The 25,666-nt window shown below is 42.3% G+C and overlaps 1 protein-coding gene across 1 annotated transcript in view; it reads right to left on the bottom strand.

Moving 5' to 3' along the window:
* The window catches only part of SLC25A24 (solute carrier family 25 member 24), a 306,063-nt gene that overhangs the window by 224,901 nt on the left and 55,496 nt on the right, over positions 1–25,666 (bottom strand). Inside the window, exon 2 of the mRNA XM_086953894.1 lies at positions 10,198–10,324. Within this exon, the coding sequence (XP_086810020.1) occupies positions 10,198–10,324 (127 nt within the window). The remainder of the gene's footprint in view (positions 1–10,197; positions 10,325–25,666) is intronic.

The raw sequence follows: 25,666 nt of genomic DNA on the forward strand, positions 1-25,666 counted from the left end.
TGCAGATCCAGTGGAGGGAGAGTCCTTGGAAGCCAGTCTTGTGGAGTCACCTTATCAGAACAGGCGGGGAGACTTTGTCAAAGGCCATAAAGAGACTGAATATGATGAGGGTCGCAATATCTCCTCTGTCCGGGATCATCCAGATGCCATCTGTTGCTGCAATGAAGGCTGTCTCTAATGTGGAACTGGTGAGTGGTGAGGTAGTCGGCGAAGCGTCAGTTCATGGCTTTTTCTAGAACTTTGGCTGGGTATGGTAGAAGGGAGATGCGCAAGCTTGGTTGTCTGCAGAAGACTTCTCAGGAGGGTGTTGATGGCTCCTTGCTTCCAAGCTTCTGCAAAGGTGGTGGTGTCTCCAGATGTGTTGAGGATGAAGGTGAGAGCTTTGCTGATTGGGGTGGACCTCTGTCTGAAGGCATGATAGGCGCCTCCCACACTCCACATTGGCACCCTTCAGGGAGCCTACAGGGCCAGGAGAAATACTATCTCATCATACCCATCCTGATGGAAATCGACTGGCTCCCCTTGCCAGCTACATAATTGACTAAGCTATCACAACCAGCATCCCCGTTTACCTTGCAAATAGGCCCACCATCTCTGGTGGCTCTAGGCACTTCTGCAGTCATTATGCTATCACACTACAGACTAAACGTTTAAAAAATGCAGTAGACCTTTTCCATCTTTGCACTCAGAATCTGGAACAAAATCCTTGTATTCTTTAAGGCCACCCTAGCGCTGATCCAATTTAGGAAAGAGTTGAAGATGCACCTCTTTAAGGAACACTGTATCTCGATATATCAACAGTTCACAAACTAGCTACCTAGCTTAGCACTTGCTGATTTTACACAGAACTTTGACTAAGTACATTATAGAATAATTAATCAGCCTTTGAAATGTTCCACTTGCTTCATCAAGGGCTAAAATAATTACAGAGTACTGGTATAGGCTATACGCAGTTGAGAATGGCTTGCCATTGGGGTTGAAATGAAGTTTTCAATATCAGTTACAGAGATCCAAGGTGATGATATACTTAGCCTTGTTAAACGATTTCATCAATGGATGTAAGGAATATAAATAGAATGTAGAAATTGTATTGCCTCTCCTAAAGCCAGTACTAAAATAGAGGGAACCATCTGGTTTGAGAACAAAGGGTCTTATTTATAGTTTGGCAGACAGCAAACTCCATCACAGACGCATGATTATGGTGGACAGGACAGCCTATATGTTTTGAGGAAGTATCATGTGAGGTAAACTCTAAACAAGGCCCTAAGACTTTATTAGAGTTACAATTACTAGAGGAAGGGTCAATGAAACCCAATTTCAACATTTTCTGTATTTTTCTCTTACACCTGACCTCCTAGCTTCTGGTATTCTAAGACAGTTAGAATTTCTTTTAATTGTTCCTTTTTCGGATTTTCCAAGCTGGAATCATTCGCTACATCTTCAATTGTTGTAGGAGATGAATCCAGAAACGGTATCAACTTGACCAGTGGGAGGGCCTAACTATTTTGTAAATGGAAGTCGAATATTTGAATCCCTTTCTTTTTCTATGAGCGTACTATTTGGTACTTCACATTGCCTATTTTCTTAAGTATTTAAGAAGAAACGTGCCACTGTGTCAAAAACGTGTTTCTCCTTAAAGACAAGTAACACCACCCAGTCTCCGGCTGGAACTCTCTAAACTTTTTGATGATAACATTTTTTGTCTATTTTGAGAACTGGAACCATTTTCTTTAACTAATTCCCTCAGTTTACTGAGGCGACTTCTGAGCTGGCTAATGTATTCTAAAATATGTGTTCCTGAGGCTGGTCGATATTCCCAAACTTCAAGAAGGGTGCAGTGTTTGAAACCAACAGAAGTTCAAAGGAAGAACATACTGTAATTTTCTGCTTATGATGATAAACAGCAATAGTAACATTTTGGCTCGGTTTTTACAGTTAAGGCTAAGCAAGTTCTTCGAAGTCAGTTTCAGAGTGTAATCATAGCACTCACTGTTCTGGCATAAACCCTTAACCACACCTTCTGTAACCGGTGTAGTGGTGATCTGCTTGAAAAGGATGGCATAGCAAGATGTAATCTAATTACCAGCCTAAACGATAACCGGCTACAGTGATTGCTTATTCCACACCATATGTATGCCATCAAGAGTTTAGTGATGCATCGAAGTTTAGGTCATGTAAAATGTCACTAAAAAAAGTTATTAAAAAAAAGTATGGCATCTGGGTATTGGGTAGCCTAGGCTACAAATGACTAGAATATACCTATGTCCTTTAATGGAGAGAAGCAAGGGCCTAATCACATCCATGCAAACCCTTTAAAAAGGTAGATTAATAAAAAGCATTTGATGTAGAGGGACTTCAAGAGGGACCAATTGACTGGATTTTTAGCAAATTGATAATTCCTTGGAATGTTGCTTAATGTGTGCATATCTGCCAGGCCAATGAAACCAACTAGGAATATTATGGTTGGTGTTCACTAACCCAAAATGACCTACTAACAATTGAGTATGTGGTAAAAACTATTTTTTTTCCTGAAATGTTGAGTGAATACTAACATTAAGGGCTGATCTTTATCTCCTTTTCTATGAAGGATATCCCTTCATTTTAATAAAATAGGGTCCTATGTCTAATGTTTCGCCTTTAGCTTTGGCCCATTGCTTCCTACAATTGTGGATTCTTCGATTGGACAGCTTAAAAATCTCAGTTCTCCCCCTCACAGGTGGACGCGTCTATAAAGACAGGAAGAGTAGGTGGTTGTTGTTTTGCAAATGTAAGTTCTCTCCTAGAGTTGTGATTATTTTCTGCTGGATCACATTACAATCTCGGGGATCATCAAAAAGCAATTTGTTAGCTTCTCATTAACTATTCTTCAACAGGGTCCTGAACTAGAGATTAGCTGATCCCAAGAATACGGTTTCTGTTACGGATGAACACAAATGGTGTTCCTAGCTTCATCGGATCTAAGGTTCCTAGAAACGTGGTGAAATATGTTAGCCCCTGTAGAAGGCCCTTAACTGGTCATTTTTCAGTAGCTTAATTCTTTTTGTGGTAGTTAAATTGTTTCCGAGTTGAAATCTTTGTCCAGACCGGTTTAGCAAGTGTAAAAATTACAAAATGATGAAGTGATACTATCACAAGAAGTGCCACATTATGCCACATAATTTGCCTTTTCTTGTCGCATAATTGAGCCAATCCTGCCACATAATTTGGTGCATCCCTACGGCATAATTACAATGGCACTGGCAGTAAGAGGCTTTATTTAGCAATCTAGTGTCCATGCGTTTTTGCGCCCTTTTTCTGAGACTATGCAGGACGGCATGGCCCCACCTGCCACATTAAAAAGAAATTGGGGTCAATCACCTAGACTAGGAATAGGTTTCGAAGGAGGGCATGTTTGAGCTGACTCGGATTTTCCTGGTGGTAAAGGAAATGGGGGGTTATTTTGGTATGCATTTCATACGTCTTTTGTGATCTTGGGCTCTGAAGAAGACAAAAGCAATTTGTATAGCCGACACCAGATTCTATTCACCATCTGGTCTGACACACTTTCAACTTGTAGGACTAAGAGCATTTAGAAATTACGAATAGATTTTTTTCCAAAGGTGATGTGTGGTGGATGTCTTTGGCTTGAGTCATTCGTACCCCAAATCGTTGATGCTGTAAAATAATGCCCTTGGCATCTCCCAACTATTCTTTCAGCTTTCTAAATCTTAGCTTATAATTCTCAGAGTTAATTCCTATTCTCACTCTAAGAAGGCTTTCCTTATTTTGCCATCTGGAGTAGTACTACTGTGAGTAGTGCCTTGATAGCTTAAAGCTCTCCGGTTAAGAGGGGTGCTTGATACTGACAACCTCTAACTGGGAAATCCTTAAAAAAATTGGTTAAAAAGTCCAGATAATTGCTGTAAACATATTTGTGCAATACAACGGACAGTATATTTGGGATCCCTCTGATGAGTGAAAAGTTCGACCAGTTTCCCCATAGTAGTGTTCTGACAGAGAGATGCCTTATTAATCTCTTGATAATGCACCTGTCAGATAAGTTGGAGGGAGTCTCCTGCTTACGAAGAAGTCCTAATGCACAGTTTTAAACCCCACTCTAGACATTTCTGCCCCTCAGCAAGCTGCTGTGTTAATGGATCCTTTTCTGATTGGCTTGCTCAATTCTACTTCTCACACCAATGTTTATCCGGATGAGAAAGGTGCATGAGAGGTTTAATTTGGAAAAATTTACATAAAGTTGAATCTTAGAGCTTTTACTTGCAAAAAGGGTCCATTTATCACAGAAATCTTCAGGTGACTATGCACTCAAGAAATGCCAGTGGACTGTTGACGTCTATCGATTCAGAAACAAGGTGTTCAGATACGACAGTACTGCACTACTGAAGTATTAAGTTTGATAACATTGTTAACTGAATTAATTCAGGATTCAAAGTAACTTCATGAGCCTGACCAGCAGCACCATTATCTTCAAGAGAAAAGATTTTAGGATTAGGTTTTTCAATTTAGCAGTTGGTAAAAGTCCTGATTTGAGGACCTTCACTCAACTCTGCTTCTCCCTGCTGGGATAGTCCTCAGTGTTCTTAACAAGAATAATCAGTAATCCATAATCATTCCATAGTTACCTACCAATAAACTCTGTTGCTTTAGATACTAAAATAGAAACAAGCATTGGTAAGTCAATAGGCCTGGCATTCGCAAGCCTGAAATGTTTTAACTTTGTCTTTATTTTTTTTGCAACCTGGCAATATTTATAAAAAATGTTAAAGAAACAAAATGTAATTTAAAGAAAGTAAAAATAACCCATTGTGTGTGTATATATATATATATATATAGAATCAAAGCATAGATTGACCCATCACCCCAGGAACTTAATTTGACTACTTTTCAGGTCGCTGTGCACATCTATCTGCACTAGTAGAATGCTGCATGGGGTGGAGGGTATAGCAAATTGTGAAGAACACTTGAGCGCAGCAATGAATGAAGAGTGCTAATTGAAAGGTAGGGAATTACACAAATAAATGAATGGTAAATGATTTTTTTTTTTTACCTCCCAAGACCTTTATTACAGCAAATGAAATATACACAGCCAGGAGCCTACAACCCTGGGGCCAGCTGCAACATCAAACATATCATAGTATCGTGGCGTTGTTACACAGCCCATTAGCTGACAACATGTGGTCCAGCGGCGTGAAACATTCAATTGTGTCTCGTTTTTAGGTTTTGGCGGTGCACATAAGTGAACATAAAACAACCGCATATAACTATTTAACTGAGACCATTAGACTCTGTTATACAAATCAGTGAAGTTTGAATCATACAGATCACAACTGCAGAGCTAGAGCCATGAGGCGTACATTTCCTAGTAATTGTGTCTTACTCGTGCTGCACCTCGTCTACAGGACATTCGTTTGACCCAACCACCAAGGTGTTTAAATAGTCGGTTAGGTAACACCAGAAATCTTTGGGTCTGGATTTCGCCAGAAGTTCCTCTTCATAAGTTAGGAGTCTATCCCTACAGCTAGCCATGTCTCGTAACCATCATGTCGTGGTCGATTTTTTAGTACTATTCCAACATTGTGCAATTTGTCTCTTCGCCAGTAGTAATGACACTACACAAAATTTGCGTTTGGTGGCTTTAAATTGCGGTGTTATGCCCAACAAACCCACCCGTATTGTGCATGCAATTTCCGTCTTTAGCATGGTAGACAGTTTGGTGAGTACCTCTATCCAATATTCATGAATACTAGAACAGAACCAGGCTAAATGCATAAAATCCGCCCTTTCACTGCCACATCTTTTGCATCTGTCTTCTACTTGTAGCCCATATTTACACATACGTGCAGGCGTATAGTATGCATGGTGAAGGAATGTGTAGTGTATTATTCTAAGATTTCCATTTGGAGTGAGGATTTGAACTAAAGCGCAAGTCTGCTGCCATTTTTGCTCCGTTAATGGAACCTCTAGCACCAAGTTCCATTTCTCCATGGCTTTCTCTGTTGTGTACGGTAGTTCTGCCTGTGCCGTTGTGTACAGTCTAGAAACTAGGTGTGATATGTCTTGCGAAGTAATGATCAGCTGTAGTGGGTCTAGACTTTCCGGTTCCTTAGGAAAGGTGGGGTAGTGTTCCTTTAAAGCACGTTTCAGTCTGTAATACGTGAAGTAAAACATTGGAGACTTGTTTTGTATGTAAGTTAATCCTTCAATGTCTATAAAGTTACTCTCGTTAAATCTCCCAATCGCTCCATGCCTACCTGCTGCAATAATGACATACCTACTTTTTCTCCAGTGACCGACAACGCTTGGTGGTGTGATAAAGTCAGTGCTGGAGCGTATAGTGGTGTTTTATGTGCCAGTTGCCCCAATTTATGCCAAGCCCTTACTGTAGTGTCTACCGGGTTTATGTCTTGAGCATAAAGAGGTTGTCGTTTATGTGTCAGAATGGCTGTGAGAGGAATTGGATCTGCGTCACCTTCTTCTATTGCCGTGTGGGTAAGGTAAGGCACTTCGTGGTACCAATAAGCAGCATATTGAGCTTGTGCGCAGAGGTAGTATAAGAGAAAATCTGGTACGCTGAATCCGCCCCTGCTATATGGCAGTGTCAATGTCTGGAGCTCTATACGCGCCTGTTTGCCCGCCCAAACAAGTTGTAGGACTAGCGACTTAATGCGTCGGAACACTTTTCCCGGGGGGGGCGGGGGGGGGGGGGGGGGATGATGGAATATTATTAAAGAGGTATAATAGTTTGGGTCATATATTCATTTTGACGATCGCGATGCGATCCGCCAAAGATAGAGGCAGCTGTATCCATCGTCATACTTTGTCCTCTAATTTGGAAATTGTCGTCCTATAATTCGCTCTGATCACTATCTCAGGATCCCTATGGAACATCACACCCAAATAACGTATTGGATCAGTCTGCCATTCTAATGGGTAATCTGTGGTCAGGGGAGTAGCCATGTCAGTCAAAGGAATGATGTAGGATTTGGACCAGTTTATGGCCAATCCAGAGTGTCCCTCGAATTTTACGTATTCTCTCATAAGTGGATTCAGGTGGACAGCAGGTTTGCGTACATACACTAACATATCATCCGCATACAGAGATATATGAAGCGGTCTGGAAGGAAAGCGCAGGGCAGACGACTTATACTTCTGTCTAATCCTGCAAGCCAGAGGTTCCAGAGCTAGGGCAAATAGGAGTGGCGATAGTGGGCATCCCTGCCTAGTACCCAGCTCAATAGCAAAGCTGTTTGATATGTATCCGTTCACCCGGACCCTAGCGCGCGGATTAGTGTAAATCAGCGACACCCATTGCACGAATCTTTTGGGGAAACCCATTCTGTGAAGGATAGTTATCAGATACCTCCACTCAATGGAGTAAATTAAATTATTTAAAATAAGTAAAAATATAAATGAGTATACATTAATGTTTAAAATAGTTTATAAAAATAGCAAATGATACTTAAATATAAAATATTAACATAATTTAACAGTAAATGCTATTAAAAATAATTACATTTATTTTAATTCTATACATCACTTTTATATAAATGCACATTAAAAAAAATATTTATATTCGAAATAAATGTACTGTGGCTTTTTGTTATTTTGTTCCACATATATATTAAATGTATCAAATGAATTTACATAATTCCAAACATATTACTAATTATTTTCAAGTTAAATACATTGTTTTAATGTTCCTTATACTGTACAATAGGGCATCTCCATATTAAAGTTATTGTAATATAGAGATGTATAGAATAATTAAAATCAAAGTATTTTAATAAAATGTATTGTTACATTTCTTTTAATTTAAAAGTTTCTTAAAATATTTTAGAATTCAATAATAAATATGTACTATTTTTATACATTTATGTATTATTTTTCATGTTGACAAAGGATCCAGAGGGAGAGGGCAAACCAGAGACGTACTCTTCCCTATAAATCATGAAACTCACAAAGGAAAACGTCTTGTATATACATTAGAGAAAAGGGAAAAGACAATAGTTGGACAGTGGGTAATTAGTAGTGGCAAATGTATATCTGCCACGGGAAATAAGACCACTAACACTATAGGGCTCAGTACAGGTTTTAGAAAATGATTCCTATGCTCAACCCTTGGTACCTTGGCTGCGAGCTTGGCCTAACTTCCAAGACAGGTATGTAAATGATTTAGAAAGAATAAATTCAGTAAATAATTAAGACACCACCCACATAAATCCAACACCAATTTATAAAAATAGGAAATATTTTTATCTTTAAAATGACACCAAAACAAAAAAAATACGTCGTCGGGAAACGGAGCACATAGCAACCTATAGCGCCTATCTGGTCACACTAGACCGGGTCAACTTTTCAGGCCGGCCGCGATGGAGCCCTGCGCGGAATCCCTCGTGGTTAGTCTTGGTCACAGTTTTTACCTGATTTAGAAACTTTTCTGGAGCTTTTCTTCCCGGAGTGTCTCGAAGCTTTCAGCCAGTCCAGATTCGGTGAGGATTCACCAGGTTGGGTTTCAGCTTACTCTCAGTCAAACTCTGGGAGCTGGACCTCCAGAGCTTTTTATCGGGACTAACCTGGACGCCCAACTCACAGTTTCGGGTCACCGCCTCAGCTGGCCAGGTCCAGTCAGTCCACTTATGGAGCTTTTTCCAGAGTAGCCCCAAACCTCTCCCAACTTCTGGAACTTCTTCCTGAAGTTCCCCAGAGGGTCCTAAAGTGTCCAAAAAGTACTCCAAGTGTCTGGAAGCTCCAAGATGGTACCTGAAAGTTTGGGACTTTAGTTCCCACAATCCACTTCGACAAAACCCTAACAAACCCTTACAAATCTACCATGCGGAGGATTCTTGGTGATGATGTTCCAGGAGAGCTTTGTTAATATGTAGCTTACAGGGAACCCATTCTTTAGTCATTTTGAAGCAAATTAGGTCCACCGGGCTGTAGTTCAGGTTGTGAAGTATGCACAATCTTCAGAGTGCTGGGCCTGGTTGGTGCCAATCCAACTCCTCAGCATGGATCCTTTGGGGCCATTTTCAGCCCCAGAACCCCATTTCCTGGCCATGTCTGCTGGGTGCCCCCAGGATACCCAGTCTCCAATGGGCTTGCGGTCGGAGCCTAAATGCCCTGCAGTCACTACCAGCTTCCTGCCTCCTGTTCGAGCCAGCATTGCTTTCAGATATAGGGAGCTGCTTAACATGCAGCTTTCTGTGTCTGAAAGCAATTTTGCTCCTCTTCCAGTAAGCAAGAGCATTTTGGCAGCTCTCACTTGCTGGACGCAGAGCATTTGCTGTGTCTTGACGGGAGCGGTAAAGGGTCGGCCAAGCCACAGCAAACAGCTACGTCCCAGGGTGGTTACCCTGGGACATAGCAGAAGGCGGGTATAGGGAGTGGCGATCCCCAGGGCCATCTACGTTCAAGGGGGAGGCTCTGTGTCCCCCCTCCTTTTGTGTTTGAAGGCCTGTCCCGGGAAGTGGTGATCCCCCGGGGTCAATAATAGCCCGTTGGGTGTTAGGTGGGCGGACCCCCTCATTTTAAAAAAAGAAGCTGACCTCTAGACTACCTAACAAGTGTACTATATATAACACTGTACAATAATGCTCCCCTGAAAAGGTTGATGTGTACATAAAATAAACCTTTTGCACTCGTAGGGACATCTAGGCTTGCCAGGGGTGTCCAACGTTGGACCACTACCCCTGAACGTTTGCTAAATTTTTAAGGATGTTCACACATGCTACTTTTATGTATATTTTAAATAGAACTGTTCACCTAGTCAGTGATTATCTTGAAATAAAGCATAGATCCTGTATCGTCAGAAACATTCGAAGCAGCAGCGAGAAAACAAAAGATCGAATCACCACAACTTACTTTTGTGGTTTGTTTAGGATAAATAAAACATTCATTAATTTACTTTAGCATTAGTGGCAGAGGGACTAGATAGCTTCTCTTGTATTTCTATTTTTCTTAAGTAATAATTTCACAGAAAAACATCAAATATAAAAGACTTCACAGTGAAGTATTACAAAGAAAAACATTTAAAAACAAATAAACAATAACAAACACTGACAGAATTATGACCATGCACTATTTTTTGCGCATCAGTAACCAGACAAAAAATACTCCGTTTAAAAAACTGCACCGTAGTATATACTTTGAAGTGTTTCTTTTACACGTGTGCGTGTTATCTGAAATAGAAGATCTCACCATCCTGGTTTTTATCCAAACTATTGAAGGCGATCTTCATTTTCTTCTCGTGTTCCTCCAGGTACTGCATGAATTCGACGAAGTCCAGCTGTCCGTCTTTGTTGACATCCCCGGCTGATACGATTTTCTGCAATGGCATTCAAGAAGGGAAATCAGATATGTGGCATAGCCATCACAACCTGCTCCCATCCTGCCTCAGTACACTCCAACCCCCGACCCACTCCCACAACCCACTCCTCCATTTCAAAATGTAGAAGACGTGCGCCATTTATTCAACAGTGAGCGAACATAAACACAATCTGCTATTTATTAAGTGGTTTAAATTCCTACAGTACTTATAAATATTGCTACTAGCAACGCAGAGAGGGGAAATATTTCGCAAAACTCGAAATAACTGTTGTAGAAATAATATAAAAGTATGGAATAAAAACAAAATAACAATTGAGACACAAATGAGAAAAAGATAAGCATGGTCCTATAATGGGGATTACAATATGAAACTTCACTATCACAAAAATGTAAATCCTATGCTTGGCCAGTCATAGTCCCTATAGGGAGAAATAATCAAATAAAGCTTTCAGGTGCAAACCACTTGCAAATCTATGAAACTGCAATAAAGAAAGCGTGTCTAAAGTCGAGCCATTATTTCCGGAGTAAATTAACTTTTAAAACACACATTAAAGAAACCTGTATTTCATTTCCAATGTGCTAGTTACTCAGAAGACAAAGGCGACGATAAGTGTTGGTTAATCAGTCCAACATTGGAGCTCCCGGCTTCGAGAGCACAGATCGAACAAAGAAAAGGACCGCTGTCACATTTCCAGAATGTGAACGAACCACTCAATTTACATTGAGACACAGGCAAGACTCATCAGACTCCAATCCTTAACTATTACTTTCATGCGTCCAAACTGCTTTTCCAGAACCCAAATAAATGTAATAACCATTTTCTCAACAATTCGGGTTGGATGACGAGGCTCACGGAAGCGCGTGCCCCTTCTTGGAGAGGATAGCAGTATCTCGTGTGACCCTGAGACGGCACAGCCCGTAATTAATCTATGCCAGTTCAATGAAGAGGAACAGATGCAAGTAGTACCGACGTAAAATTACACACCTAAAATGTGCATCCTGTATTACACTACACTTATTTTAATGACGTAAAATTACACATCTAAAATGTGCATTTTCTATTACACTTAAGGGGAATCACATGTGAAAGGTAGGATGGTGGTACAATTAGACTGTCTGCAACAAAAACAGTTATCATGACGAAAAGGGCAAGAGAAAGCAACATATTTCATCTTCTTCGTCAGTTAAAGAGCAAACCTACGTCACCTCCCTAGATGGACTGTGTATGCATTTATAAAGCTGTGAAGCCACGAAGCGCTTTATATTACATGAGGGTATGGTAAGGGGATCGTGTATATCACGTCAGGATTTCACAAATACATTTTACACACATTTAGCCAGAGAGAGATTAGAGGCCTAATTAAGATTAAGGTGGTGTGGCAGGGGGGACTCTCCCCCGCTGCCACACCGCCAAAGCCGTGTGAACACCACCCGCCAGATTACTAGTGTCCTCGTGTCTGGTGGGCGATGCTTTGGCGGTCCATGCCATTCAGGAAAGGGGGTGCAAGCACACAGTTATATTCCATATAGGTACCATAATATAGGGCCCGGTAACTTCATTACCCTTCACTTATATTCTTCCCTACACTTGTCACGGTTTACAGGGACTGACCTTTTACCTAGATACAACACTGCATTCAGATCGCGGGTTTTCCCTAGTTCTAAATCTCATATTATGCATGAGTATTCTTGGAGCACAGCTGGGAGACCATCTACTTTATAATATCTATGTATAAAGTTAATGCGCAACGTCATCCTTAGGTCGACACAGTAAAACAGCGAGGTAGGACCCCTGGGGGGACCCATGGGTGTATATACATCACATCTTGCTAAGATAGACAGAGGAGACCAAGACTTCCTGGCCGACACACTGACCAGAGACGCTGAGGTTCCTGCATGCAGACACTCAAGCTCGCAGTGGTCTAACATCCCTCGCTGGGTGTCCAACTCCAGACCAAGTCGGGGTCCCACAGTCTCTCACCTAAGGTAATGGGGTTGACTAAACCCTAGAGGGATTCTTGGCTTAACACCTACCTACATGCTAGGTACACTTAGGTACATCTAGATAGGGAAGCATTGTAGGAGTACGCATCTTTTCATCATGTGTTTTATATACTTTTATGCATTCATGATGATGATAAGATGGTAGAACTATACCATCTGTTTACCTTTATAGTACTGCTAATCATTTATATTTTATATTGCCTGACCGTTGTTGCAGCTCATTTATTCTACATCAGAATAACAACTGTTCAATAAGTTCTTATTGAAAACGCCCAGTCTGTTTATTTTGTGTACCTCTCTGAGACAGACTAAGTAAGCATGAGTGACTGAGCGAAAAGTAGTATATGGTTTTCACGGTCCTGAGGAATCGGGGTTGTCATGTTCGATGGTTGCCAGGAACTATTCTCTCCTTGGTAAGAGGAGATTCTAGTGGCACTGTGAGCTAGTTAGTACAAAAGGCCAACATACCCGGTGGGGGTGTTCAGAGTTAGTTTGACACCAATCTTAAAGTCTGTGTTGTCTAAACGGGCAGATCCTGTACATTTTTTATAGGAACTACACGCTAACACAGGGGTTGCACAACATGTGCCACCCCATACCATGGCCTTGAGAACACAGGAGGCCCTGTAGGGCCTCCTTTGTTTTCTCCTCTCCACAGTTTTCATGGCGGGTTTGCCACCATAAAAACTTCGGCGGCGAGGAAACTCAGAATAGGTTTGGAGGTGCCACCACTGCACAACCAGCTTATTCCTGGGCCAGACCGCCGCGTCTCCGGTGAGGGATCTCGGATCCTTGGCAGTTGTGGCGGTCTTGTAGAGGTGGGACCTCAGCACTCAAAATGCAGCTGTTAGACCGCCAGTGCAGCGGTACCCGCCACTCCATTGATAGTGCGGCGGTCCACTGGACTCTTAATCAGGCCCTTAGTGATTTGCACACAATCACACAATGTTGGGCATAGCGATGAGGCCAGGTTTCGAACCTGGATCCCCAAGTTCTAAAGGTGGCAGCACAATACACTGCGCCACATCTCATCCTAAATGAACTATACTCAAATGCAACAATGTGTGTTTACTGCTACTTTAACATCTTTTGACATTGCTCCTCCTCAGAATAGGCTTGTACATTTTTATTTTCTATATACAATAAAAATGCAATGTGTGCACATTTGATTTATAGTACTCACCATCAGGACTTTTTGGAAGGCGTGATTTTGAACCAGGAAAATGGAAAATCCTTGCCTGACAGTTTAAAATAGTGAACACGTTGCCTTTATGGGTCCTAACATAGTATAATCCATATCCTGGTGTGCAAGGGAAAGTTCACAAACATCACCTACGTAGGATAACACTATGTATATCTGCCCGAGGATTTTTTGGGCTGGAGACTACCAAGAACAGGATCAGATAAACAGAACAGCCTACATGAAACCAAAACTTCCTAAGCCATCATGAGGTCTAGAGTAGATCCTCTGAAGCGAGTAGCTTTGTAACAGTGTTGCATACAATCAGTTGTTGCTAGTGACAGCCCAATGGGGGCTGAAATCACCCAGAAAGATGACCTCATCAGAAAGCCGGTGTTGAATGGTCGTGTGCTTCATGCACTCTTCGAAACAGGTTGCATTAAATCGAATGGGAGAAGAATGCTGCTATTTATTTCAGTGATCAGACACGGGGAGAAGAGTTACATTTAAAGCTAGATTTTTGTGCTAAGAGCACTACTGATGTAGCAACGCAAACACTAATGGGGTATGTTAAAATGAATACATTAGGTATGGGAAGTCAAAGATGAAAATTAATCTTTAGTGAAAATGAAATGAGTTTCACGCAACAGGAACATGTTCACTGCCAGATGCTCGTCCCGGTCACACCCTTTATATTATACTAAGAGCTGCACAAAGGTTGTTTGGAATCCCAACAGATGTCACCAGTGATGACAGAACCCCAGACAACAACTCACTGCCGAGTTTTGAAAGAAAAACAATCCTGAGTTCTGGGAAATTCAAAAAAAGCATGTTATTTGGTACATAGTTACAGGTTTTAAAAAAGCATTGCACTTCCAGCACATGGGTGCACACACAGTTCATGTGTGCCCCGGCAAGAATGTGAGCCCACTGGATTGTTTGGACTCATATCAACAGAGGTACTTTCCTATGCAAACACCTCGCGCTAAGACAAACTTACCACCTTTACCCTGTTTCTGCTGCCACACCTACCCAATGTCTGGGTCTCTTGGTAAAAGGTATTTAGTCTCTTAGTGCTGTGTTCAGAAACTAATGAGCGCCAACTTTTGGAGGTTTTAAGGGTACAAGGCAAAACTTTTTGAGGTCCCCTGTCTAATTTGGAAGGGCAAGCTTTGCACATTGTGAACACTTGGGTTAAGATTAGCACGATTTTAAGACACCCAGCAAAGGCTTTTGAGCAGATCAATGCAAACTGGAAATGTGTTTGTGAAATGCCCGAAGGGCGTGAACAGCTTATTCGAAACGTGACTTGGAAGAAAAGATGGATGCCTTTTATTTGTTTAACAAGTCGTGGCCTAAAGAAATGAACGAACACACCTCGAGATGAAATGTATCGATAGTGTACGTAACGTACTTTTCATGGTTGGCATTACAAGAACTAATCGGACTAAAAACAAATCTGTAAAACTAAGAAACTATCCATAATTATTCAGTAAGTGCGTGACAACACAGATGCTTTCAAAACGAGGGCTTAAAGAAGAGTGGCCAAGAGGGGAAATAAAGTTGGGAAATAGGCGAGAAACATAGAAACCAAGTGAAAGAAACTAGTTATACTCCCAGTAAAAACAGCTATCAAGCCTGAGTGCCTACTACAAGCATTCAGTCTTAACAATAGCTCCCAGAATGAGTTAAAAGTTCATGGTGCATTAACAAAGTTTCAGGACATGTACATCCCGTTTTTTCATTTACATATCTTAATGAGGCAAACATTTCAGCACTCAAACAATCATAACGTAGAAATTATTTTTGGTGTACACCAAGATGACCTTAAATATCATTGTAGGTGACATGAACACGGGCAGGCACTAATGACAGGTGTTACTCTACACAAAATTCAATGCTATTGCTAGAGTTAACATTAGCACTTTCTCCAGCAAGCATTCTTCTAAATCTAGAACATGTGCAGACCAAATGTCAAAGTCTTGACCCCTATTCTGAAGGCTGCTGCACACCGCGACCTGGTTTGGATGCAATTATTATTTACTGTATTTGTATAGGTTGTTTTTTTTAAACTATCTGGCCAGCGTAATTAAAAAAAAAAAATTACACACAGACATACACACAACCCCACCGTCTGGTAGAAAAATGCATTCAAAAAGGCTAAGCGGAATGTAATGGGGATTTACAACTAAGTAGCAAACTACTATCGCTAATGTCATGAAAATCTGCTACTTCTCAAGAAAATATGGCAATTGTAGGAGAGAGTCGAAAGCAGAGTGTTCCTTTATTTTAAGGGAGGGGCGGGGGGGGGGGGGGGTCAGAAGGGAACTTTTAGTCGATTGCTTAAAGTTGTGATGTTTGTACCAGATTTATTATTCAATGTGAAAATCCAATAAAAAATCGCGGAACATAAAAAAACATATGTATGGCAGGCAGACAATCCCAAGGAAAGTATATTGATGGAGTGGAACACACTAGGGAGAGGAAAAAACACACAAATACAACAGAATCTCCCATCATCATAGAAGAAATGATGTTGTCCTCAATAATAAAGCTGAAATTAAACTCCCATATTTTTTATCTTTTAAATATTACTTTTTACTGGCTTTTCAATTAAGACAGTAACTCGACTGAATATACAGTGCATTCAAACCCCATTATCATTAGTGTAGTTCACGTTGTAGTTTGACACACATGTAACTGTGCGTCATAATGCATATGTACTAGTGTCTTGCTCTCTAGGCTATTTAGAACTCACAAATGTAATTTAATTACATTTTTTATTTAATTAGGAGATCCCTTATTTTCAGACCCTTTTGGAACAGACAAGGGCCTCATATTGGCGGCTCATACCTAGCAGGAAATGTGTATATCTAAGTAAACAGTTTCAAAATTGAAAGGTTTACCTCATTCTGGTCCGTTCTCTATTTATAGTAGTAACAGAAGCCACGTCAGGGATAGACCCTCAGCAAACAGATCCTTAAAGGCAATCAGGCTATTATCCATAGCATGCCATGTCTTAGCTGTGGCATCACCTGCCGCCTTCAGCCTGGTCTCACCCAAGCCCCTCTTCTTTCTCTGATATCTGCCGGACGCCAGTAACTTATTTACCTGGGACACATCCCTCGCATATGGAGCCTAAATTCAGGCAGCTCCCATGCACCTTCATGCTGTAGGATTCCCCAGACTGCAGGCAGTGGCAGCCTTCCTTTTTACTGCACTTTCACCAATTTCACCTGTGCCTATTCAGGCTTCCTCATTAATGCTACATCACTCTGCCTTTCACCAATTAAGTTATACAGTTTCTCTCATCCATGGACTACTCTGATTCATCCCACAGGAGCCTGCCATGTAAGTTCAGCTAATTGTTTCCTTGTTCAACACAATTATAGAACGAACATGTTTTAACCCTCATTTTCAGGTTTTTCAATCCTTCCAGTAACTTAATTGTGAGTTTCTTAAATTATTTGTGCCACCGTGTGTGCTCATTTTGTCATGTGCGTCCACATATCACCTACTGAGATTTAGTTGGTCTCATTCATGGCCCAGTTCTCGTTTTCTCTTTATAAGTAATGGAAACGTTCTCTAAAATTGCAGGTATCACATTATGACATGACCATACACATTCATGCATATGAATTATGCGCTTGAAATAGATTTTGTGATTTTCTCCATATTCAGCATCTATGTCCACTTGTGCTCGGAAAATGTGTCCATGGTCCTGATGAGTAGGTAATTATCAAAAGGTTGACAGCCTCCTGTGAATGGATATTTTGGAGATGGGCGCAGTGGAGAATATACCCTGCACGTCGTTGGCTGCTATTGCCTCAATCTCCTCCCTACCCCCTGAAAGCAACTTTCTCGGATTACAGCGATTTATTTCTTATTTTGGACTTCCCGCAAAATGTCACGGATGTTTTCTTTTGACCTCAAAAGTCAGATGTAGGACAACAACAACATATACCCTCTTCTGAGAACATCTGTGATTGAGCTAGAGAGCGATTGAAGCCTTTCCTTCTCCGAGATGGATTATCTTGAATCATTTTGGTTCACCAGACAGATGGCACTGTCCTAATGAGCATTATCAGAATAATTTGGGGTCGAAAAGATGGGACCACCTACCTTGGTTGATTTGCGATTTACTTCTACTCTTTCTAAATATTCGGATTAAAGGCTTCAACAAACTACAGGTTCTTCGAAATCCAGCCGTTTGATTGCTGCTCGCGGTACCAAAATCTCAATCAGTGTCCCATCTTTTGCCATAATTGCACTGGTTCCCTATGAAACAATTTAAGTCCCTGGGTATCGCCTTTAAGACATGGCACAGCCCTGATATTTTTAAGCGCAAATTCTGCCAGTATGTTCCACCAAAGCCAAAACAGACTGCTGGGGGGGAAGGAGTTTCATAGTGGGCACAGCTAGACTCTGGAACTCTCTGCCAATCTCTCTCTAGACTAAATCTGATATTTTGTCCTTCCATAAATCCTTAAAAACCTAGCTGTTTAATAACTAGTTGATCCTTTGTTTTTATCCTTCCTTCCTTCCAGTCACAGCTTGGGCGCCTAGACACCATCGGGTACTAGGACACAGAATACATTTTCATTTCATTTTAATTTAACTGGATTAATTTATGTAATCCCAGACAGTATCCATAAGGCTGTTTAAACTGGATATCAACCTTGGGTTTCTGTACAGTGTTTCTACACAAATATTAAGTATGTATGTATACATTCATGAGCAATGAAGTGTTTGCACCTTTGTTCACTGTATATACTGTATAAACAGAGAAAACTGGCTTTGAGAACATGTATTTTTGAGGAAAGTTGTGTATTATAAAGTGTGGTTTGTGACCTCATCATAAAGTACACTCACAATATGGTCTTGAGTCCAGGCAGGCTCATTTGTAAAACCTGTAGCTCAACCCTGGGTATCTGTGACTTCAAGCAGTCACACTTAAATAAAGGAACAAGTGTAAAGCATTTATAAGTACCAAAATAACGAACTAAGAAAGTCAGATCACAAAAGAAATCAATCACCAATTCATAAACATAGATCTTATTTTTATGAATTTTTAGACCCCAAAATAAACGTGATCCACCAGAATGTTCTAGAGAAATAGATTTTTTAAGGAAATTTTAAATCACTGCTAGTTGTGTTCAGCTACTCCAAACCACACAGGGCGACCAACTCCAACAGGGGGGAGGTCAGCTGGGCCATTAAGGAGTAGTGGGATAGTTACCTTGTCAACAAAGTTGTCTGAAGTCCAGTCACAGTCCCTATGGGCAAACGGTCATAGGCTTCAGTGGAGTGGTCATAATACAAAGGAAATAGGATGCTGAAGATACTGTGTGGTAATCGGAAGGGGGCTTCTCCAGGTCCACAGGCCAGTGTGGGATGACTTTGGCCACATGATTTCGATGTTCTTCAAAGTTCTCTTAGGTCCAGTTGTCAATGGACTACTGGACTCCAGTCACAGCAAAACCAGTGGTTCACTTTGGTGAAGGCTACTGTCTATCATGGGCGATCAAACTGTACTCAGAGGACATTCCCAGGTTCGGCTGACTCAGGCACAACTTTTGAGCATCAGGACTGCACGTTGGCAGTCAAAGGCGAGCAAGCGATTGTGGCTATGGACTGTCCAGAACAGGCTTCTTCAGCTTTTGCGAACCTGGTGCTGTAACAAGAAGTGAACCAACAGATTCTTGGAGTTCACCTTGTCTGCTTAAGATCAGGAGCGAAATTTCCATGAGCTAGGTATCACAAGTACAGTCCTCTCTTCGCTAGCCCAAGGATCAGCAGGTGCAGTACAGTGGTTGGGGCAGCCTATCTTTTCAGGGTCCAAGAAGAGCAGAGCAGTCCTTCTTCGGTCCGCTCTCCAGTACAGATGTGATCTGAGGTCCGAGGGCCAGTGGTGCAATATTTCTGCACAGAAAGTGTCCCCTGTAGAGGGGGGCGCAGTTACTAATCAAAGAGCTACCAGGACCTTTGGCTGATCAGGGCTCGAAAAATCCTTTAATTTATACTAGACCTGCAGGTCTAGATAACCTAAAAAATTTACTCGACCCAACTGAAATGCACTTGACCTCAGTTTTTGGAAGTGGAGCAAATGTGACAAGTTAACAATATTTAAAGGCATTTTGTTTGCTCATTCATTTTTGTGGGCAATAAAGATGCCATTAAATCTTGCTATCTTGTCACATTTTCTCTGCTTCCAGAGGCAGAGGTCAAAAGTCAGTTTGTCTTCCTACTCCCAAGAAAAGGCAAGTAGGACCTAAAAACGTTATGATTTGGAACCTTTGGAATTGATTTGATGCTGATGGAAATTACCTGACTTAATTACCCCTAGGGGTATTTTTGTATTTAGTACGAAGGAATGTACTATTTTACGGGAAGTACAAATGCCATGTTTTTAATATGATCTTGTTCAAGTTTTAACAGTAATTTTATGTATAGGGTATACTTTTAAGGTTGTAATTAACCAAATAAAGTTTTCTTACTGACCTAAAAATAGCCTGCCCTAATTGAATCTGGCTCACAAATGTGAGAGGGTGAGTAGATTTTTCGAGCCCTAATGATGACGACTTATTGCAAAGTGTTGCATCTAGCTATACCAGAGTGCGCCATTATGTCCACTTCCAAGATACCTGAACCCTTCCCTCACTTGACAACCCACCCAAGGGGTGTAGCCAGACTCCAAAAGACTACCTGAACAAAAGAGCAGCCCCTTCATGTAGGTCTACCGTTTGCCCTTCAAAGCAGGTTGCTCCTTTGAAGCTCCCCTTTTGGGCTCACAGTCAGTGTGGTTTCCTGTCAGGGAGCGGTGACACCCCTCCCAACGGCATGCCTCTATTGCTCCATCTCCTGGGAATCGTTCACACTTCTCTCCAGGAGGCGAAAGGCGATCCTGTGGCCAGCATCTAGAAATGGACATTGGAAAACCTAAGCAATAGAGAGGCTGCCTTTTCTTAAAAGTTCAATTAAATTCGACTTGGCTATAAATTGGTGTTTAATGCAGCGATTAATTTGATACCTTGAGTACCTAATTTAGTAGTCCTGTCATGAAGTTAGCACAGCTGAGTTGTAACCCTGTACTCGCTCGTGGGGCTAATAACCTTTCAACAGTAAAAATTACAAGTTGGGGCTTTTACTGTTCGAGCATATACAAATATACGTCCTGGTTTTTAATAAACAGCACCCTGCCTTAGAACTAGATAGGCCTGCTTACAGGGGAAACTTGCCTATACTAGAAAGGGAGGTTTGGGCTTTGTCATTAGTTTAAGTTTTAGTTCAAATTATTTAGCCACCGGAAAGAGGCAAAATGGGGCAAGCTTTTCATAAGCGATTCCTGCCGCCCTTGCCGCTTGGAATCTAGCCATCACTGATCACTTAGATGTTTGTTCCCTCGGTGCATGAGATTTCAAATTCCTGGCAAATCCATGACAGCAATTCTACCAACCTGAGCCCAAACTAAATTCAATGACTAGTACGAGCTGAAGTCTCTTTCAATACTGTGCTACAATCAAGGCAAACTTCTAATTATCCATCTGATATAAACTAAACAATGTTGAGACCAATAATACATAGAAGGAATAATAACTTATGGAAAGATGGTGGAAAAATGGAAAAATCGGCATACCAAAAATACCACAGATGCCAACAGTTTCAGAGCCATATGGAGGACTAAGACCTATCTCATGATCACCAGTCACACCCCTGCATGGGGGACAGATCAGGCTGGTATAGATAAAAGAGTGGCAATACAAAAAGAGCCTCTATATCTCAGAAGGTAGTCATTGAAGAATGATAGGCCTGTACGTAGCACAGAATCAGCGGACACATTTTTATTTAGCTGATTTGAAGTAATTTGGTTATATGTTTCATGCCACTGACTTCTTTGAAGCTCTCTGGTATCAGTAACCGGTTTGTCAAAAAAAAGAATTGTTTTAGAGAATCAGAGTTCAGAAGCTTAAAAAGGGAAATGCTCACTGGATTCAAGCTAGCCTGGCTGATGAGGGGTGTCACACGGAAACCAGTCCCAGGATACCTGTTTTCGGTCCAGGGAACACCAGGCCCCGCAGTGCGGGTTGGACTGTTCCCATGAGGGATCGGGTAAAGACTGATTTGCATATGGCTGGGTCCAAACTGGGGTGCTGAAGTGAGCTAAAGAACGATGATGGATTCAACCAAGATCTGGGAGTAGGGTGGAGTGTCTGAAAAGTTTCAGCGCTCGTCCATCATCTCCTTGCATTTGCAAATGCTAAATGCAAACAGTAGGTGTGAATGTGAAATCAACACAGAGGCTGCCACTTGAGATATGTGTGTGCTGTTGGTGGATGCTGTTGGTGGATACTGTCAACTGGTTCAACCTGTTATTCCACACGTATACCAACAGATAGGTCCTGCTCGGTTGTGTATTGATGCGAGGGGATATAGTTGCATAATAATGTGCATAAAAGCTGTCAGATTTATAAGGCAAAAATTAGACTGTGCCTAAGCTTCTACACATATGGAAGAAAAAGAAAAAACGACAAGCGCTGGCAATGCCAATACACCAGGCTATAAAGCATTGCTGCATAGTAATGTGAAGCATGGGAAAGACTCTGTGTTTATGAGACGGTATAAATGTTACTTCTGTAGTTTAACAGCAGCTTTATTCGAATGCTGTAAGCAGAAGCTGAAGGACAATGAAATGAAATGAAAAATGAAAAAAATATTTAATAAAGCGCACTGCGGCCAAGCGGCTTCCTGGCGCTAGGGACCTGTTCAGAGCTCACAACGGGAAACCAGGAGAACTAAGAGGGAAAAGCCTGAGAAAAAAGGAAAGTTTTAAGGGCCTTACGAAAGTGAGTGTAGATGGGAATAGAGCGAATAGAAAGTGGGAGGCTATTCCAGAACTGGGGGGCCAGGACAGAAAACCGAGTACCGCCAGTTCTGGATTTGCGAAAACGAGGGATGTGCAAGAGAGAAAGAGAGGAAGATCGAAGCGTGCGACTAGGGGCGTGAGAAGAGATAAGAGAAGTGATGAAAGAGGGAGCGAAGCGGGAATGAGCTCGAAAAGCTAAGCAAGCCAATTTGAAGAAGGATCTGAATCGGATAGGGAGCCAATGAAGAGATTTGAGAGCGGGAGTGATATGGGAGGATTTGGGGAGAGACAAAATGAGGCGGGCGGCCTGATTTTGTATGGCCTGGAGGCGGCGAGTCTCGTAAGCAGGTATGCCCACGTAGAGGCCATTCCCATAGTCGAGGCGGGAGATGATTAAAGCCGCGACTATGGTTTTGAGTGCGTCGGTGGAAAAGAAACGCGAGATTTTCCGGATGAGACGGAGGGACAGAAAACAGGAGGACACGACGGAACTGATCTGGTTGTGCATGGATAAGTCATGACTGACTTTAATACCAAGAGTGCGAACGGAGGATACAGGTGAGGGAGGGGATCCAAAAGATGGGGGCCAGTGTGCAGGGGACCAAGGGTTAGAGGGACCACCAGTGAGGACAAGTTCCGTTTTGTCAGGATTGAGCTTAAGATGATTAGCGCTCATCCACTCGGAAATGAAAATTAAAGTGGAACAAAATTTGGGAAGAGAGTCGGGGGAAGAAGAGAGATCAAAGACGAGCTGGAGGTCGTCGGCGTAATTGTACACAGAGACCCCCAGCTCGAGAAGGGAAGAGATGAGAGGACAGATATAGAGATTGAAAAGGAGGGGGGACAGGGAGGAACCTTGGGGAACACCACAAGAGACCGAGCGGGGAGGGGCAGAGAAACCGGAGAGGTGAACAGCCTGGGACCTATCCCGAAGGAAGGACGCGAGCCAAGAAAAGGCCGCGCCCCGAATGCCCGCTGCGCTGACACGGTCGAGAAGAATGGAGTGGTCAACCGTGTCAAACGCAGCGGACAAATCGAGGAGGACCAAGGCTTGGGGAAGGTTAGAATCGGCTTTCCCCTTGAGTTCATCCAGAACTGCAATGACCACTGCCTCCGTGGAGTGGCCCGGGCGGAAACCTGCCTGATGGGAAGCCAGGAGGCCATTCTCCTCGATATACGAGGAGAGGCAGGAGGTGACATGGGTCTCAAGGATCTTGCCGAGGTAGGGAAGAAGGGAAATGGGTCGAAAATTAGAGGGGAGAGAGGGATCCAGACCAGTTTTTTTTAAAATGGGGAGGACGATTGCAGATTTGAAAGATAAGGGGACAGAACCAGTAGCCAAAGAAGAATTAAGTAGAGCAAGAGGGGGGGCAGGACAGTTGGTGAAGAGGGTTTTAAGGATGCGTGCAGGTGCACAGTCCGCGGGAGAGCCAGACTTAACTTTGATCAGATATTTGAGAAATAAATCAGGTGAGATAGGAGGAAAGAGAGTGAAGGAGGACGGGGGGGTGCGAAGGGACGGGTGCGGCTGGGTTGAGACACGGTAGGGATGTTAGCTTTGATCTTCACAATCTTGTCAATGAAAAGGTCATTGAGTGACAAACAGAGGGACTGAGAGGGAACCAGAGAGGGGGAGGAGCGTTCAGAAGTGGCAAGATTGTGAACCAGGGAGAAGATTTCACGAGGTTTATTGACGGAGAGAGCTACTTTCTCAGTGAAATAGGAAGTTTTGGCCGTTAAAATGGCTTTTTTATATTCGGTGAGAAGTTGTTTATATTTGGCGCGCAGAGAAGGACAGTACTTCCGTCTCCAGAGGCGTTCCGACCGTCTAAGGTCGAGTTTAAGCGCTTTGAGTTCTGGGGAGAACCATTTGTGCGCATCATAGGGGCGAACTGCTTTGATCTTTCTAAGCGGGGCCACTAGGTCACACGAGGAGGACAGCCATGTGCTGATGGCATAGGCCTGGGATTCAAGGGGGAGATCAGTGAGGTCCGGGGCGGATGAAGCCAAGGAACACGAAAGAGAATCAAGATCGGTCTTATTCCAGTTGCGGGCTAGAATGTTTTTGGGAAGGGGAGGCTTGTCAACCACACCCAGGTGCATAGAGAAAGAAATGATAAAGTGGTCCGACCAAATACAAGGAGATATAGAAGGAGGTGAAGCGAGGGGACAAGAGGACCAAATTTGATCTAAAATGTGGCCTTGGACATGGGTGGCAGCTGTGACATGGGATGTGAAGTTCAAGCATTGGAGGGTAGCGGAGAAGTCTTTAGAAGAAGGATCTTCCCTAGGATCACCCGGCCAGAAATTAAAATCGCCGAGGAGTAGGACGGAAGAATTATTGACCACCAACGTGGCCAGAAGGTCCTGAAGGGAAGCTACAAAGGAGGGCATAGATTGAGGGGGACGATAGACGAGGACGACAGTGAGGGGGGCAGGAAGATTGAGAGAGCGGGCCACTAGGTAGTCCACATTAGGTATAGGGGGATGAGGAAGAAGTTGGAATTTGAGGGTCGACCGAATAATCATTGCCACACCTCCCCCAGCCTTGCCATCCGGGCGATCAGCTCGGAGGGCATAGTAGGAATCGGGGAGAATGGCTAGAAGATCAGGAAGGGAGTCAGCTGTGAACCAGGTTTCGGTCAGGAAAAGAAAATCAGGGGAATCGGTGGTCAAGAGGTTAAAGAGTGCTGTCTGGTGTTTGACTGCCGAGCGGGTATTAAGTAAATGAGCAGAGGCTACAGTAGGAGCAGGGGAAGGACAGGAGACAGGGGGAGATTTAACAGATAAAGGAGTAGGGCTATGGGAGGCCCGTGTCAGGTGAGATGAAGAATAAATTAAAAGGTCAGATAATGTAAACCATGGCAAAAACCTTTACAAATATGTTGGAAAGGTGTTAGAGTTACATGGCCATCTAAATTGCAGTCTATAATGAAAGTGCTATTAGTGTTTTTGTGAAGTAACAACAAGTAGTGCAAATTGTTTAGACGAGCATAATTTTAAAGTGTTGTGGAATGATAGTTAAATCATGTGGTAGTAGTAAAATTGGACACAATGCTGTTATTAATTTGTAAGTATTTTTGCAATTTTTTCATTACAAGAAATGAATCCCCAGTGAACTGGTAAATGCTCCATGAGTGCATTCTCCAAAGTTACTGAATTTGTATCAGCAAAAGCCAATTAAGTAGAATATCAATGTAAATATTCTTTGCCTGATAATTAACCGCATGTGGGTCAAAACTGTAATTCGTTTTTTTCTCCAGATCTAATTAATGAAGGACAAGGTAAGGTGC

The sequence above is a fragment of the Lissotriton vulgaris genome, chromosome 1_1 (genome assembly GCF_964263255.1).
Source record: "Lissotriton vulgaris chromosome 1_1, aLisVul1.2, whole genome shotgun sequence".
Classification (NCBI taxonomy): domain Eukaryota; kingdom Metazoa; phylum Chordata; class Amphibia; order Caudata; family Salamandridae; genus Lissotriton; species Lissotriton vulgaris.